This window comes from Mastigoproctus giganteus, chromosome 14 (assembly GCF_048544385.1).
Source record: "Mastigoproctus giganteus isolate SK-2022 chromosome 14, ASM4854438v1, whole genome shotgun sequence".
Classification (NCBI taxonomy): Eukaryota; Metazoa; Arthropoda; class Arachnida; order Uropygi; family Thelyphonidae; genus Mastigoproctus; species Mastigoproctus giganteus.
In genome coordinates, this window is record NC_143588.1 from 32347490 (window position 1) to 32362569 (window position 15080).

General features: G+C 38.0%; 1 protein-coding gene across 3 annotated transcripts in view; it reads right to left on the minus strand.

Moving 5' to 3' along the window:
* gwl (serine/threonine-protein kinase greatwall) overlaps positions 1-15080 on the minus strand; it is a 248358-nt gene that overhangs the window by 27792 nt on the left and 205486 nt on the right. For all 3 annotated transcript variants that reach the window (XM_090388326.1, XM_090388324.1, XM_090388325.1), the window contains one exon: positions 10410-10523. In XM_090388326.1, the coding sequence (XP_090244452.1) occupies positions 10410-10523 (114 nt within the window). The remainder of the gene's footprint in view (positions 1-10409; positions 10524-15080) is intronic.

Genomic DNA, 15080 nt, shown 5'->3' on the forward strand with positions numbered 1-15080 from the left:
CCTGGATGCAATCATTATGGGTTCCCTTTCCTGACGAAAATATCTCAGGTAAGAGAATTCCCGGCTTAAAATACATTTCTATTTAAAAAAAAAAAAAAAGTCTGCTTGAAATTTCCACTGGAGATCTTAGATTGATTTAGAAATTTAATTTAAAATGACATAGATTCTACACAACAGAAAATCACAATGAGGTAGCATTTGTCCGATTCTACAGATATTAGTGTTTCTCGATTTCACAAGTTGTTTGTCCAACATGTCATAGTGTCAGGTTTCGAGACAATAAGATTTCCATAATGTTTTTATATGATTTCTTTATCTTTAGTGATCAAGAAATAGTCCATGAAAAATTTCAAAATGATACACTGCTAATTGAAATTCGTGCTACCTATGCATTTATAAGAGCCTCATTTTTCAATAGAATCTTTACACCATGTAGTCATATGAGTAATAAGTCATTTCCTCACTGAACAAAAACAACAGAATCTCTCTTTCTTGTTTTAGACTCTCTATGAACTTAGCAGTAGAAATGCCTTCAAGTCAATCATTCTTCTGGTTCAGTCTGCTATGGTGGTACTTGTGCATATGTGTACTTTGGAATTGCTCTTTTTGATCTTCTTTGGCTTAAAATCTCTCTACCACATTCTGTCAAATTCATCTGTTGCCTTATTGTTCTCCAAACTACAAATCACTTGGAACTCTTTGAAACTTTACTTTCACCAGTCCAACTTTCCTATGAGTGGGGTAATTTTCCTTGGAGATTTTAATGTTCACAACTCCAGCTGGCTTCCATTTTCTAGTCACACAGATTCACCTGGTTGAGATGCCGAGGCATTTTTAATTACTAATGACTTCGCACAGATTGTTCATTTACCTACCAGAATACCAGACAATCCTTTTGTTGTTGTTGTTATTTGGTTTTTAGGAGCATTAGCAACTAAGGCCATATTGCTCCGGGGATATGCGGTGGTCATTCCCTGACCTTTCCATATCCTCCATATTTGGTGGTCACGGGCTCGAACCTCGGTCTAATCAAGAAGTGTGTGCTACGCACTGCTGCTCCTGCCCACCTGGCTACGGAGGTGCCCTTGAAAGATGCAGTTACTTGGAAGGTTGAAATGGTCTCTAATGGTTGGTAGCAATTTGCCTTCCAATATTGCCAGGTATTCATTGGCATTTACAGAACCTTTTATAAATTGCAGCTGATCTATTCCACGATATGAAATGCAACGCCATATAATTTGGCTGGTAAGGAATTTCACTGTAGACAATATACAGTCTGGATGGTATTCTTCACCAAGTTTACTACGAATCATTTGTCTCCCATCAGAGCCATGTAGGTTGAATTTCTTCTCATCTGAGAAAATAACTGACTTCCACTGCTCGGGGTTCCATTTGACATACTCCTTACACCAAATTAATCAGGCCTTTTTCATTTTGTGTGTGAGGAGGGGCTTCTTCTTAGGATGATGGGCCATAAGTCCATTTTTGAAGAGGCTTCCTTCTGACCATTATTACACTTGCTACCACTCCTATACGTTCTTTCCATTCTCTTTTCAGCTCAGACGAAGAGGCTTTATGGTTTTTTAGACAGAAGTGCCTCAAAACGCGGTCCTGTTTTGGCACAGAGACTCGTTTGCATCTGGTTACTTTTTTCCTATCAGCACAATCAGTATTCTTGAGTTTGGAAAGTAATCTACTCAGTCGACTGATTACAAGACACTCTATAAGCAATATGGCAAGAACATCCTTCCTTGCATAAAGCAACAATAACACTCTTTCTTTTTGGCATCAACTGCACGTAACTCGCCATCCTGACACAAGCAAGGAATGACTGCAACTCTTGCAGAGCATGCTTATATAGCTGAAAGTAACAGCTGATGCAATATTTCGTCATCACCTATGTGTGTTAATCTTATTTGATGCAATCTGTAAGAAATATTGCCATATATTTACGTTATTCGGATGACAATTACAATTTTAAGGGGTTATTTTTGTTATTTTGTTTTTTTTAGGAGCATTAGCAACTAAGGCCATATTGCTCCGGGGATATGCGGTGGCCATTCCCTGACCTTTCCGCATCCTCTGTATTTGGTGGTCACGGGCTCGAACCCCGGTCTAATCAAGAAGCATGTGCTACACACTGCTGCTCCTGCCCACCTGGCTACGGAGGCACCTCAATTTTAAGGGGTGATGCACTTTCTTTAAACACCTGTGTGTGTGTGTGTGTGTGTGTGTGTGTGTGTGTGTGTGTGTGTGTGTGTGTGTGTGTGTGTGTGTGTGTGTGTGTAGGGGGGTCTGAAAACTTTTTTTTTTCATTTTTGAAGGGGTCCGTAGATATCAATAGTTTGGGAACCACTGCATTACACTATCATTATGGGGGACTTCAATCCTAAGGCTGGAAAGAGAAAAACAGTGCAGAAAGGGGAACTACAAGAAATTTTGGAATTGGTGAAAGAAATGAAAGAGATGAAAGACTTGTGGAATTTGCAGAACCGCGAGGAATGTCAGTAATGAACACTTTTTTCATGAAAAGGGTGAACAAAAAGTGGACATGGAAGAGCCCAAATGGATTAACAACTAATGAAATCAACTTCATCCTAACTAACAGAAGATATATCGTGAATGATGTTACCATCCTGAACAAGGTAAACGTTGGAAGTGATCACAGAATGGTAAGATGCACACTTGATATAGATGTAAGAAAAGAAAGAGAAAAACTGACAAGTAAATATGATGGTCATTGAGATAACAGAAGAGGAGAAAAAGCAGTATGTACTGGTACTTAAGAACAAGTTTGATCAAGATATCGACGAGGAATATTACAACTTTCTGAAAGTGATAAAGCCCAAGAAACCTACAAGTAAAAAGAAATCCAAAGAAGAAAAAATTAATCAAGAAACACTTGTTGTGATGAACCGAAGAAGACAAATGAAAAGCAAGATAAACAATGACAAGAAGAAAATTGAGAATACTGAGTTATGCAAAGCCATTAGAAAGACTCAGAGAGGACATAAGATTTAACACAAGAAAAGTAGAACAAGCATTAATGGAAAATAAAGGACTTAAATTAGCAGCCATGAACAGTAATACAGAAAGACAAATGATAACGAAACTGAAGAATCGTGATGGTGTACTTATAAATAGCAGAGAAGGCATAATTCAAATAGCAGAAGACTACTATAGAGAATTATACAAGGAGCGAGGAAATGATGCCAGCAGTGGCGAAGATAGATTGCAAATTAGTAACACATACGACATACCTGATATCCTTCCTGATGAGGTAGAACATGCATTAAAGAAAATGAAGAATCAAAAAGCCCTGGGGGAAGATGAAGTTCCTGTAGAGTTGTTAAAATTGGGAGGAAGAAACATGACACAAAAACTGGCAATACTCTTCACAAAATGCATTAGAAAAGGTGTGACGCTTAAGGAGTGGAATAATGCAATCAGTTTTGCTGCTTAAGAAAGGAGATAAATCAAAAATTGGAAATTATAGACCCATCAGCTTGTTATCCCACATCTTCAAGTTGTTCACAAGGGTCATTACTAACAGATTACAAAGAATACTTGATATTTGACCTTTGTGACATTTTTCTTAAGCACATTTCTGGAGGTCATGACCATAAAACGATAAAAACAGTTTGCACTTTCCAGTTTATTAGGCTTTTCTGTTAGTGAAACCTATTATAAATGGGTAGTAAACTGAATCTTATTGCATTTGTCATAATACCGATAACTGGAACTGTCTGCGTTTTTACATTATTATGGTAAAAAACATAAATATATTATATTTTCAGTATCTTCTCTTCATTCCTATTTACTTATTATGATGATGAAGGGAAAGCGACCAACGGAAAGTGCAAGTGGTGGCAGTGCTAGGAAACAAAACAAAATTGATTTAGAAGTGAAGATGAAAAATTTTTTTTTTTATGAAAATGCCAAACACGAGAGGTACCTGCAGTACTTAGTACTGTGCTTGGGTTGGAGGCTGATAAGACGAAAGAAGATTGACATTTGTTGACATTAGACTTGAACTTCTGCAGACTGTAATTTTCAGTAAATACGTACGAAGGAAGGTTGTTCCAGAAAAGCAGTTGAAAGAATAAACAAGGATGATGAAAAGTTGGTTCTGTGAGTTTGCAGTTGGACAGTAAATGGATGTTGGCTGGTGGCGGCACATGTTCGGACTGTTTTGAAAGAGAAAGAGAAGGGAATTATAGAAGCCAAATCGGAAGAACAGTGCCCATGGAAATATCTGTAGAAAAGGCATGCAGCAGAAACAGTACATCTATGAGACAGCAAGTGGAGAGACTCTGTTAGAGAGGAGTCATTAATTAACCTAACTGCCCTCTTCTGAATGGAATATAGAAGACTGAGAGAGGTTTTGGGGGCACCGCCCCAGACGTGGGAACAATATTCCATGACAGGGCGGATTTGTATAGAGTGAACAGCTGTTTGAAAGAAAAGTAACGCCGAGAGTGAAAGAGAAAACTAGATTGAGGTTTTATAGATGAAGACGAAGCAATATTTATAATGTGCTTGTGCCAAGAGAGATTAGAAGTCAGGGTAATTCCAAAAAGAGATACATCATTTTGTCTAGAAATTGGAGTGTCACCAAAGATAAGCATAGGAGCAAAAGAATCCTTTTTGCAAGATATAAGACAAAGCTGAGTTTTAGAAGTATTGAAATCAATTAAGTTGTCTTTGCCCTACTGGAAAATTACCTGGAGGTTGGCATTAAGGAATTGTAATGGATATTAGAGAAGTTGAAGCTGATTGAGCAGGGCAAGGTTTCTCAAAATGGAAAGTGGAATGCAATGTGCTATCACTGACAAAACTATGGATAATATTTCCAGTCAATGGAAGAAGGTAATTAATATACAAGAGGAAAAGAGTGGGGGAAAGAACTGAACCTTGGGGGGGGGCACCCCAGCATTAGTGGAAAAGTTAGAAGACGGAGAGCCATCTACCATCACCCTCAGTGAGCAATCAGAGTGAAAACTAGATAACCAATTACAAAAAACAGTTGGCAAACCATAAGATGGAAGCTTGTTTAGGAGACCTTTATGCCAAACATGATCGAAAGCCTTTGCAGGGTCAAGAGCAACTGCTTGTGTATCCCAGAACCTTTCCATTGAATTTGTCCGTAAATGGGTAACATAAGCCAGAATATCACCAGTGGATAGATATACACTGACAGAATCCATACTGGCGATCATTGATCAGATGGAAGGTTTCTACGTAGTTTAAGAGTTGGCGGTTAATTGATTTCTCCATTACTTTAGAACGAGTAGAAGTATTTGCAATAGGACTATAATTGGATGGGAGGGATTTGTCACCCTTTTTAGGAACTGGCTGGTTATGAGCAAATTTCCAAGCAGAAGGAAAAACACCTTTGGAATAAGAAAGTGAAAAAAGGCGGCAAAGAAAGTAAGTTCAGGAGCACAGGTTTTGAGAAGTGCAGAAATACTATCAGGATCTGGAGCTTTCTTAGCATCAAGATTCGTCAAAATCCTTCTGACATCCTTTTGACGGAAGACCACAGGAGGCACTGAATGGAGTGTGTTGGGAATGGTGGGAAGTGTTTTACTAAGATCGGTAATACATGAGTTGGAATAAAAATTGGATGTTAGCAGGTGAGCTTTATCCTTGGCTGAAGTAACAACAGAACCATCTGGTTTTGACAGAGGTGGGAGCAGAGATGGGCAAAAGTTGTAGCCAATAGCTTTGGCAAGAGACTAGAATGCTCAGCTACCATTAGAGCAAGAAGCAAGTTTGTTTGGACTGATTAATAACTGCTATACAATTGTTGTGAGCTTTGGTGTAGGCAGAAAATGAAACTGAAGAACTGGAAACAAGCCAATTACGATATATTCCACACTCCAATTAGTGGAGTGTGGAATAAAATATTCCATTCCTACAAGAATAATTTCACTGACACGATATGAGCAAATGTTGACATCAGAAGTTTTGAAACAGTAATCCAAGGAAAAGAAGAAAAGAAATCTCGCAGGTCATCCCATTTTGCATTCTTGTAATGCCAAACAACACAAGTTTGGGAATAGCCATGAGATAAAGGCTCCACTGGAAAAGAGACAATCACCAAGTTGTGATCTGAGGTGCCCAAAGGACCACTCACTTCGACAGTGTACTTAGAAGGGTTGTTTGTTAGAAAAAGATCAAGCGTGTTGGTTAGGATTGTCCGGTATTCTCATATATAAATGAACAATCTGTGCAAGGTCGTTAATAATTGCAAAAGCCTCAGCATCTCGACCAGCTGGATTGGTGTGACTAGAAAATAGAAGCCAGCTGGAGTTGTGAACATTAAAATCACCAAGGAAAATTACCTCACTGTTAGGAAAGTTGGACTGGAGAAAGTCAAGTTGCAAAGAGAGGAAGTCAAAGGGCTCCAAGTGATTAGTGGAGTTGGGAGAATGGTAGAGACAACAGATGAATTTGACACAATGAGGTAAAGAGATTTTAAGCCAGAAATGACCAAAAAGGGGAGATTCCAAATTACCAAGTCTCTGACAGTGAATATCGGAATGGACATATGCACAAGTACCACCTTTGAGGCGAAAGGAATCTTACAGCAAATAATTTGGGCAACTGAGATGAGCAGTAGTTGAATCAACTGATAACTGAGATTCTGTCAGAAAAAGTACATGGGGTTTGGCAGACTGCAAGTGGAAATGGACATTGTTGAGATCAGAATTGACACCACGTATATTTGTGAAATGATTAAGACGTAACAATCAGGACAAAGTTTGTCATCCATTGCACAAGAATTAGGTCTCACTGCCTCAACAGTGAAAACTATTTTAAAGGAGAGTAATCACAAAATAGCGTTTAGGTGCTATATCGAAGATGGAAAAGCTATTAATAATATGGATGGAAAGTCAGATTCAGAAGCAAGTGCACCTGAGTCTAATAGCCATTCAAGCAAAAGTAAGAAGTATTTATGAAGATATTGAGGATAAGTACGGCGAACCATAAGTCAAGTTCAAGGCAAGCGATGGGTGGTTTAATAGATTGAAGCATTGCATGGGTTTCCACAATGCTCAAGTAAAATTTTTGTAATTGCACACTTTTGTAATTTTGTACACTTTTGAAATTTTTCCTGTGCATGAGATAAAATAATTGAATAAATAATTCTATTTACACATTCACTGAACATTTCTTTATTGCTTCAATCAAATTCTGTGTGTGTAGTTGCGAGTGCTGCATAAGCCTTTAGGGAAATTCCGACTTATGTAGTTCCATTGAATGCAACCCTTCGTAAGTTGGGGAGTGGTTGTATTAGTATTCTTTATAAATTAAATTGCACAAGCTTTAATTACTGCCTTGCACCTGTCTGGCATTGAGTGGATCAGATTCTTGATATAACTACTGCTTAATTCACAGTTCTACACATGAATAATGATTTTTTGCAATGTTATCTTGCTTGATGGCTTTTTAGCAGCAGTTTTCTCTCCCATACATTCCAGCAGTTTTCAATTGTGTTCAAGTCAGGACTATTTCCTCACCATGATAGGATCAAACATTGCAGTCTTGGATGAACGTTTTCACCAAAAATAAAAAAAAAATTAAAAATAATAACTTCTGCACTATACTCTCCAAGTAAGACCAACTAAAAAATGTATAACTTCTTTAAAATAATTTAATGTATTCATTACTCTTAGCATATGAATGATCCGACACACTGAGATCACAGCCAAAGCCCCAACCCAACCTCAGACTCATCAAACCCTCCATGAAACCGTGGGTGTCTGAAGACACTATGTCAAATATATCATGGTTTAAAAATGAAGATAAATGCCGATAAAATTATAGTGAAATAAAAGTTAAATATAAAACGTTAAAAAATAATTTATGACAATTTCTTCCCTTAAGAGGACCAAGCTTTTCAATCTCTGCCTTGTTCACAGATTGGAAAACTAATGCAAACTAATGCAATGGAACAAAGGGGTGCTCTTACGAAGAAAGGCTTAAGTTTTGCAAATTACAGTGTCTGGAGACTAGGCACCAGCGAGGTGATCTGATAGAGGTGTATAAAGCCTTGAATGGTTTAAGCATGCTCAATGCTGATGGGATTCTTCCTCTAGCTCAGAATAATCACCTGAGAGGGCATAAATTCAAATTGAGGAAAGACAGATGTAGGATAGACGTGCGGAAATTTGCCTTTAGCCAGCGAGTGGTTGGTTGGTGGAACAGACTTCCATCCCTTGTGGTGGAGGTTGATAGACTAAATAAGTTTAAGGCTCAGCTGGACAGGTATTTTGAACGAACAGAGGGGTGAAGTGGAAGTGGTTTTTTTTTTTTTTTTTTTTTTTTTTTTGGCTGATGCTGCATAAGCTTGCTTTCTTGCATCAAATGCCTCTACTAATGCTAATGCTAATGCTAAGGTATGTGTGTATGCACTTCAATATAAATACAAGATTAATTGTTACTGCACATGCTTGTAAACGACCATGAATGTGAAATGAGAAATGGACAACTACAATTTTGTGTAGTTGTGTTGTATACTTAAAATCTTGGCCTCATTAAACGGGAAAATGTGATTCTCATTTATGGCATGGAAGGACAATTCTGATATCGTGGCTTGTGCCACTCAGATTGATGCAGTATGTTATTTTATTCTCATGTTCAAAACATCTTGTTGATCCCACATAAGAGGAATCACAATCTCCACATGAAATGCTAGATACCAAGTCATGAATCTGCATAGGGGAAGAGTTACATATTTTTAAGTATTGACAAAACAGGTTATATTGGGCTTTAGTAGCTCTTAGTTTCATAGTAATGTTGTAATAACCTTATGTGAGGTATGGCAAGGTGCAGAGTCATGTTGGAAAACAATTTTCTGTTCCTTGAAAGAAGTTTTCTGATGATGGACATGAACGAATTAAATTGCTCAATTTAATGTGTAGACAAAGTAAAAATTGACAAACTTCTCAGCAAAACCAAATAAGCTGATGCACGAAGGTACTCACACAAACTGAACACAGTGTTGAATATGTCATTAAACATTAGTCTGGTAATATACCAGACTAATGTTTAATGTCTTAAACATTAAGTGAAAAGGGATTTATTTTTTAAAATAAAAAAATTTGCTTTGTAATTTGAATTACAGTGGATTTCAGTTATTTGGGCCACCAGTTAATCGGGGCAGCCGTTTATTTGGGGCAAATCTTAAAAAACAGAACCCAATTGAGAAAATAGCCAGGGTTTACTTCGCTTAATTGGGACAATTAAGGGCAGGAGACCACAGCACTGGAGATTACCTTATGATTGTCTCCGAGTGTACCAAGTGGTTCGGTCAGATTTCTGGAGGTCACAACCATAAAACAATAAAAACAATTAGCAGTCACCTGTTTATTGGGCTTTTCTGTTAGTGCAATCTGTCATAAATGGATAGTAAACTCGATCTTATTGAATTTGCGATAATACCACAGCTGGAATTATGTGGGTTATTATGGTGAAATGTGTTTACACTTCCATGGAATCTACAATCATATAAAAAAATTAATTTTCAGAATCTTCTCTTCATTCCAATTTTTTAAACTTTGTAACTTGTTACTCCGTTCTCAATTGCGAGCATCGTGTTACGTGCAATTTGTGTGTGTCGTGTTCTTTATTATTTACTGCTTATCTTTTTATTGTCACAAATGTCAGTGAACAGAAATGTCAACTATGTACATACTACAGTACTTATTAATTATTCTGATTATTATTAGTAGTATTAGCTACATGGTGCAAGGAAGCCTGAGGCTTATGCTGCACTAGCCAAAAAAAAAAAAAAAAATTCCCGAGTTACCCTGAGAGAGAAAGAGAGATAGAAGGGAATCACCAAGAAAGAGAAGAATGATGATAACCAGCTGAGGACCCTGGGTGTGCCAAGCCCATACTGACCAGATGTGAGCCCCTGGGGGTAATATCATGCATCATTTAATTTTTTAATTGGTAAGGTAATAAATGGTAAATTTGTGCTTAATTTATCTCTACTTTTATAGCCTGTGGATAATATTCCTATTTTCACTAATTAGAATCGCTGTTTAATAGAATTAAAATTCAATTCACAAACATGATCACAATGACAGGTGCTTACTACACATCGTATAGTGAACGGTACTTTACTATGGTGAATCCATCGTAACGTGATTTGATTGTACAGTGAACCAATTATAAAGCGAAGGTCCATTGTATTTTTAGCTATTTACGTGAAACTTGGGATAATTGGGGCAGCTGCTTAATCGGGCCAAATGGAATAGTCCCAATGTGTCCCAAATAACTGGAATCGACTGTATTTCAATTAGATATGCATTAATATCATTTTTAATTTAAAAGTTCTAATTTTATTTTCTAACAAATCTGGAAAACACCAGTCATCTAAATTCATATAAAAATACCTCTTTGCAAAATGTTGTTGAAAACTGCATCTGGCGTTTGATCATTAAAGGGAGGGAAACCAGTGAGGAATTCAAAAAGGCAGACTCCTAATGCCCACCAATCAACAGCAAATCCTATTAATTAATAACAAAACAAATAAATTATTAAATTTTAATAAAAAATATTAAAATGTGAACTATTTTAATAGGCAATTTCTTGATTTACACTATACAGTAATAAGTCTGATTAATTAAAATTAATAAGAAGGAAATAAATATTGGTTCTGGTTATCGAACACTTCCTATTGCCTAGAACAGTTTTCACACTTTATCTAATATTCTTTCCTTTAAGGTTTTGTCAGCTTCTGTGAACCCATTCCTCCTCACACCAAATTCAAGAAACTTCATTTACAGCAATACTTTCATCAGCCTTAGTTTAAAATTACTTAACATATTATTTTGTAATAATCATATTATCCAAGAAGCAGGGAAGGAAATAACCTTCACCAACAGCTTAAGAATTTGTAAAATAATAAGAGAAGTTTACCTCAATATAGTACGTAGCATATTTCTATACTCACTATAGTACGTAGAAGTATTCTACCTACTATAGTGAGTATAGTACGTATATTTGAGCATGCTCAATGCTGATGGGATTCTTCCTCTCGCTCAGAATAATCACCTGAGAGGGCATAAATTCAAATTGAGGAAAGACAGATGTAGGATAGACGTGTGGAAATTTGCCTTTAGCCAGCGGGTGGTTGGTTGGTGGAACAGACTTCCATCCCTTGTCGTGGAAGTTGATAGCCTAAATAAGTTTAAAGCTCAGCTGGACAGGTATTTTGAATGAACAGAGGGGTGAAGTGGAAGTGGTTTTTTTTGGCTGATGCTGCATAAGCTTGCTTTCTTGCATCAAATGCCTCTACTAATGCTAATGTTACGTACTATACTGAGGTAAACTTCTCTTATTATTTTACAAATATTGATATCAACATAGAACGTAGTGAGCATTACAGCTCTGGTTCATACTATCTAATACAGTTTAAGAATGGATGGTTAAAAGTCACAAGCTGAAATATACAAGATTATTCTGAGAGGATTTGAGGATCTACCTATCACTTCAGCATTATATTTTAATCTTTATTTTAATTTTATTTAAAATTAAGACAATAATTAGGCTAGCAATTTATGAAATAAAAATTAAGAAACACCTAATTCGTAATTATTAGGATTCCAAAATATATCTTTTGTAAAGCAGATCTGTAAAATGGGTTAATATTGACTTAACATGTTTTCTGCTGCCTATATTTGAGAGATTGCATTCCATGTGTCGTTTGTGTAATTTATAATATTTGCATTATAAGATTTGTCAAAAATCTTCTAATATTTATAAGATTTTAATTGTATATTGTTCTTCAATGAATATTTTTTTTAGGAAACAAGTGTCCCCCCCCCCACCCCGGCACAAAATTAAAGTGTTACATATTTGCCTTTTACATCAATTAATCCTCAATCATTAATAAACACACTGTTATTTTTCCACAAAGACATCATCATTTTCTATGCATTTCTGCCATCTCTGAATTAGATGCTGTATTCAGTCCTGTAAAAGTCCATACTCTTGCACTGGAGGGCTTTGCAAACACTGTTTGAGCTGGTTGTCATCTGCAAAATGGGTTTCACAGAGTGCATCCTTCAGTCATCTGAAGGAGTGATAGGAGGTGCAAGATCTGGGCTATGAGACCGGTGAGGAAGAACAGTGCACCCCAGTTTTGCAATGTCATGGAGAAGAAGAACCTCATTAAGATTTTTGTCCGGCTGAACTCTACAGATGGGGGCTCTCAACTTTTTCAACGTTTCCACATATCAATCTGAATTGATTGTGGTGCCATGGTTCAAGAAGTTCACAAGCAAGACCCCGTCTTTGTCCCAAAACATTGTCGCCATGACTTTACAGACACTTTAAAAGAAAGCTGTCTTTTGCATTTCTTGTGTGGTAAATTTTGATGGTGCCACTCTATTGAATATCTCTTTGTTTCAGGGTCATAGTGGTGGACCCAGACTTTGTCACCTGTCAGTATGCATGAAATAAAAACCTCTTTTTCACTCTAATAGTGCCGGAGAAATTCTGTGCTCATGTGTCAGCATTTTCAAGATGCACCAGGTGCAAACCTTGTTGTAGCCTAATTCCTTAATGATGGTTATCAGAGCAAGTTTCCCTATACCTACTGCAGCGCACAATTCGCGTGTGGTGATGCGACAGTCCTCTTTGATCAACACATTGATCAAGCTGTTGTCTGTTGTCACTGACGTTAATGGCTAGTCGCTTCAGGGCTTGTCAACAATATCACTTTACCCACTCTTAAAGTGTCTTACCCAACGTCTAACTGTACGCACATCTACACTACTGTCACCATACAGCTATTTGAGAGGCATATGGATTTTGATAAGTGTCACTTCTTCCTTAGAGAAATTCAATCACCACTCTTTGCTTGATACATATATCTGTAACATACATATATCCGTGTGCTGCACTCATGAAACCAATCAAAGCGCCCCTCGGTATGTTGAAACTAGAGATCTCTAGTGACCACTCGGTGACACACAAAATGCCGCATTTGAAAGCAAAAATTAGAAGGCATTACTTTCGTACCAGTTCTCATAGTTTCTATCCTTCCACATAGTGTGAATAAAGCCTGGACTCAAATAACAACAAGATAGGTTCAGGTTCATATTTAATGGACTTTTTATTTTCACACCATAAGTGAATTATGCTGTTTTTTTTTGTTTTTTTTACCTTGCAGAAACTAAGGTTTTTCCATCCATCAAAACAGGCAAAGCAACTATAGAATACATGCAAATTACAGATGCAATACACTGAGTGGACAGAAATCATGGAACCCCAGGGGCTCACATCTGGTGAGTATAGGCTTAGCAAACCCAGGGTCCTAAGCTGGATATCATCATCCTTCTCTCTCTCTTTCTTTTTCTCTCTCTCTCTCTCTCTCTCTCTCCCTCTCAGGTAACTCGGGTATTTCTTTTGGCTGGTGCAGCATAAGCCTCAGGCTTCCTTGCATAGCATGGCTAATAATAATAATACCTAGTAACAGGCAGGCCCATCTTTCGCTCGGATAAGGGCAGCCACAGGGCAAGGCATTGATCCATGCTTGCTGCAAAGCTGTCCATAATTCCATCACATTCCTGGGTGGAGGATCCAAAGCTCGAACGGACCTTTACACAGCATCCCAAGGATGCTCCACATGGTTGATGTCCAGTGAACAGGGAGGCCATTCTATGGTGGTAAAATCTGTGGAATGCTCTTCGAACCATTCTATTCACCCGGTTCAGTGGGAAGGTGCACTGTCCTGCTGGAAGAGTCCATTGCCCTGTGGGTGAACGATGCCCATAGAGGAATGCAGATGGACACGTAACCTGGACCATACAGAGATGCGTCTAGATGTACCAGAGGCCCAACATGTGCCAGTTGCACATGACCCAGACCATTACCAACCGTACCTGGTTGACATGATGGGTGCATAACTTGGTGCGGTTTCCGCCAGATGCACACCCTCCCGTCTGCTCGAAATAACTGGAAACAGGACTCATCGAACTAGGAGACCCATTTCCAATCAAACAAGGTCCAGTACCGATGTTCTTTTGCCCAGCTGAGGTATAGAGTCATGTTGTGGTGTTAGCAATGGGATTCTGGTGGGTCGGCAGCTCCCATAACCTATTGCAGCTAATGATTACCTGATGGTCTCTTGGTGGAGACGTTTCTGGCACCTTCCTGATTGAAGTCAGCGGAGATTTGTGCCACTGTCACTCTCCAATTGGCTGAAACAATGCGAGACAGATGATGACGGCCACGTTCATCCACCACCTTTCCCTGCTCCCAGCACTGTTACTTGTATGGTCTACAAGATTTGCCACAGGGCTAATCTTGGGGACAACTGTGAGCATAAAAGTGTATTTTTGCCGACATTTAATTTTGAGGTTAGTTTTAATTGCTGTTGAATTATTTTGTTGTGTGCTACTTGCACTTTATTGTTTGACTGCATGAGTTGCAAGGTCCTGTGATTAGCAGCCCTACATCCCCATCGTCTGGGGCGGGCAGTAAGGGGTGAATCCCCTGCCGGCTAAACAAGCTATTGAATTAGTAGGTGCAGAGGGTATATAGGAAAGTTGATATTAGTATTTCCATGCCCTTTAAAGCTTGTCCTAAGCTCTGGGACCCCAGTGCATTTCACTTGGGCTGGGGATTGTTTTTAGTTGTTTTAATATCCATTTGAGATTAATTGGATTAACAGCTGCTTGCTCTTCGACTAACAAAGTTGTATATATTTAACTTTTTCCACTGTTGGCACTAGTTTTTTAATTGTATATACTAAGTTTTTATTTATACATAATGTCTTCATCAAGTGAGTCTGATATGATGGAGGATGAGGTTTTGGCAGTCTCAGAGGAAGAAGAATATGATGGAATTAATCAAGAAGTGCAGAAGACAGAAATAGAAGTCTTTTCAGGGCAAACCTTAGCCAGAACTCCAGTGAAGGGCTGATCATTGTCGGTCCCTGGTACTTCAGAAGGGACTCAGGAAGATCCTAGTGTATCTCAGATGGCTCAGGCTCAAAAAACCAGGAAAAAGAAAAGGCCTAAGGGTGGTAAATCTGATGTAAGTGTCACGAAAAAATC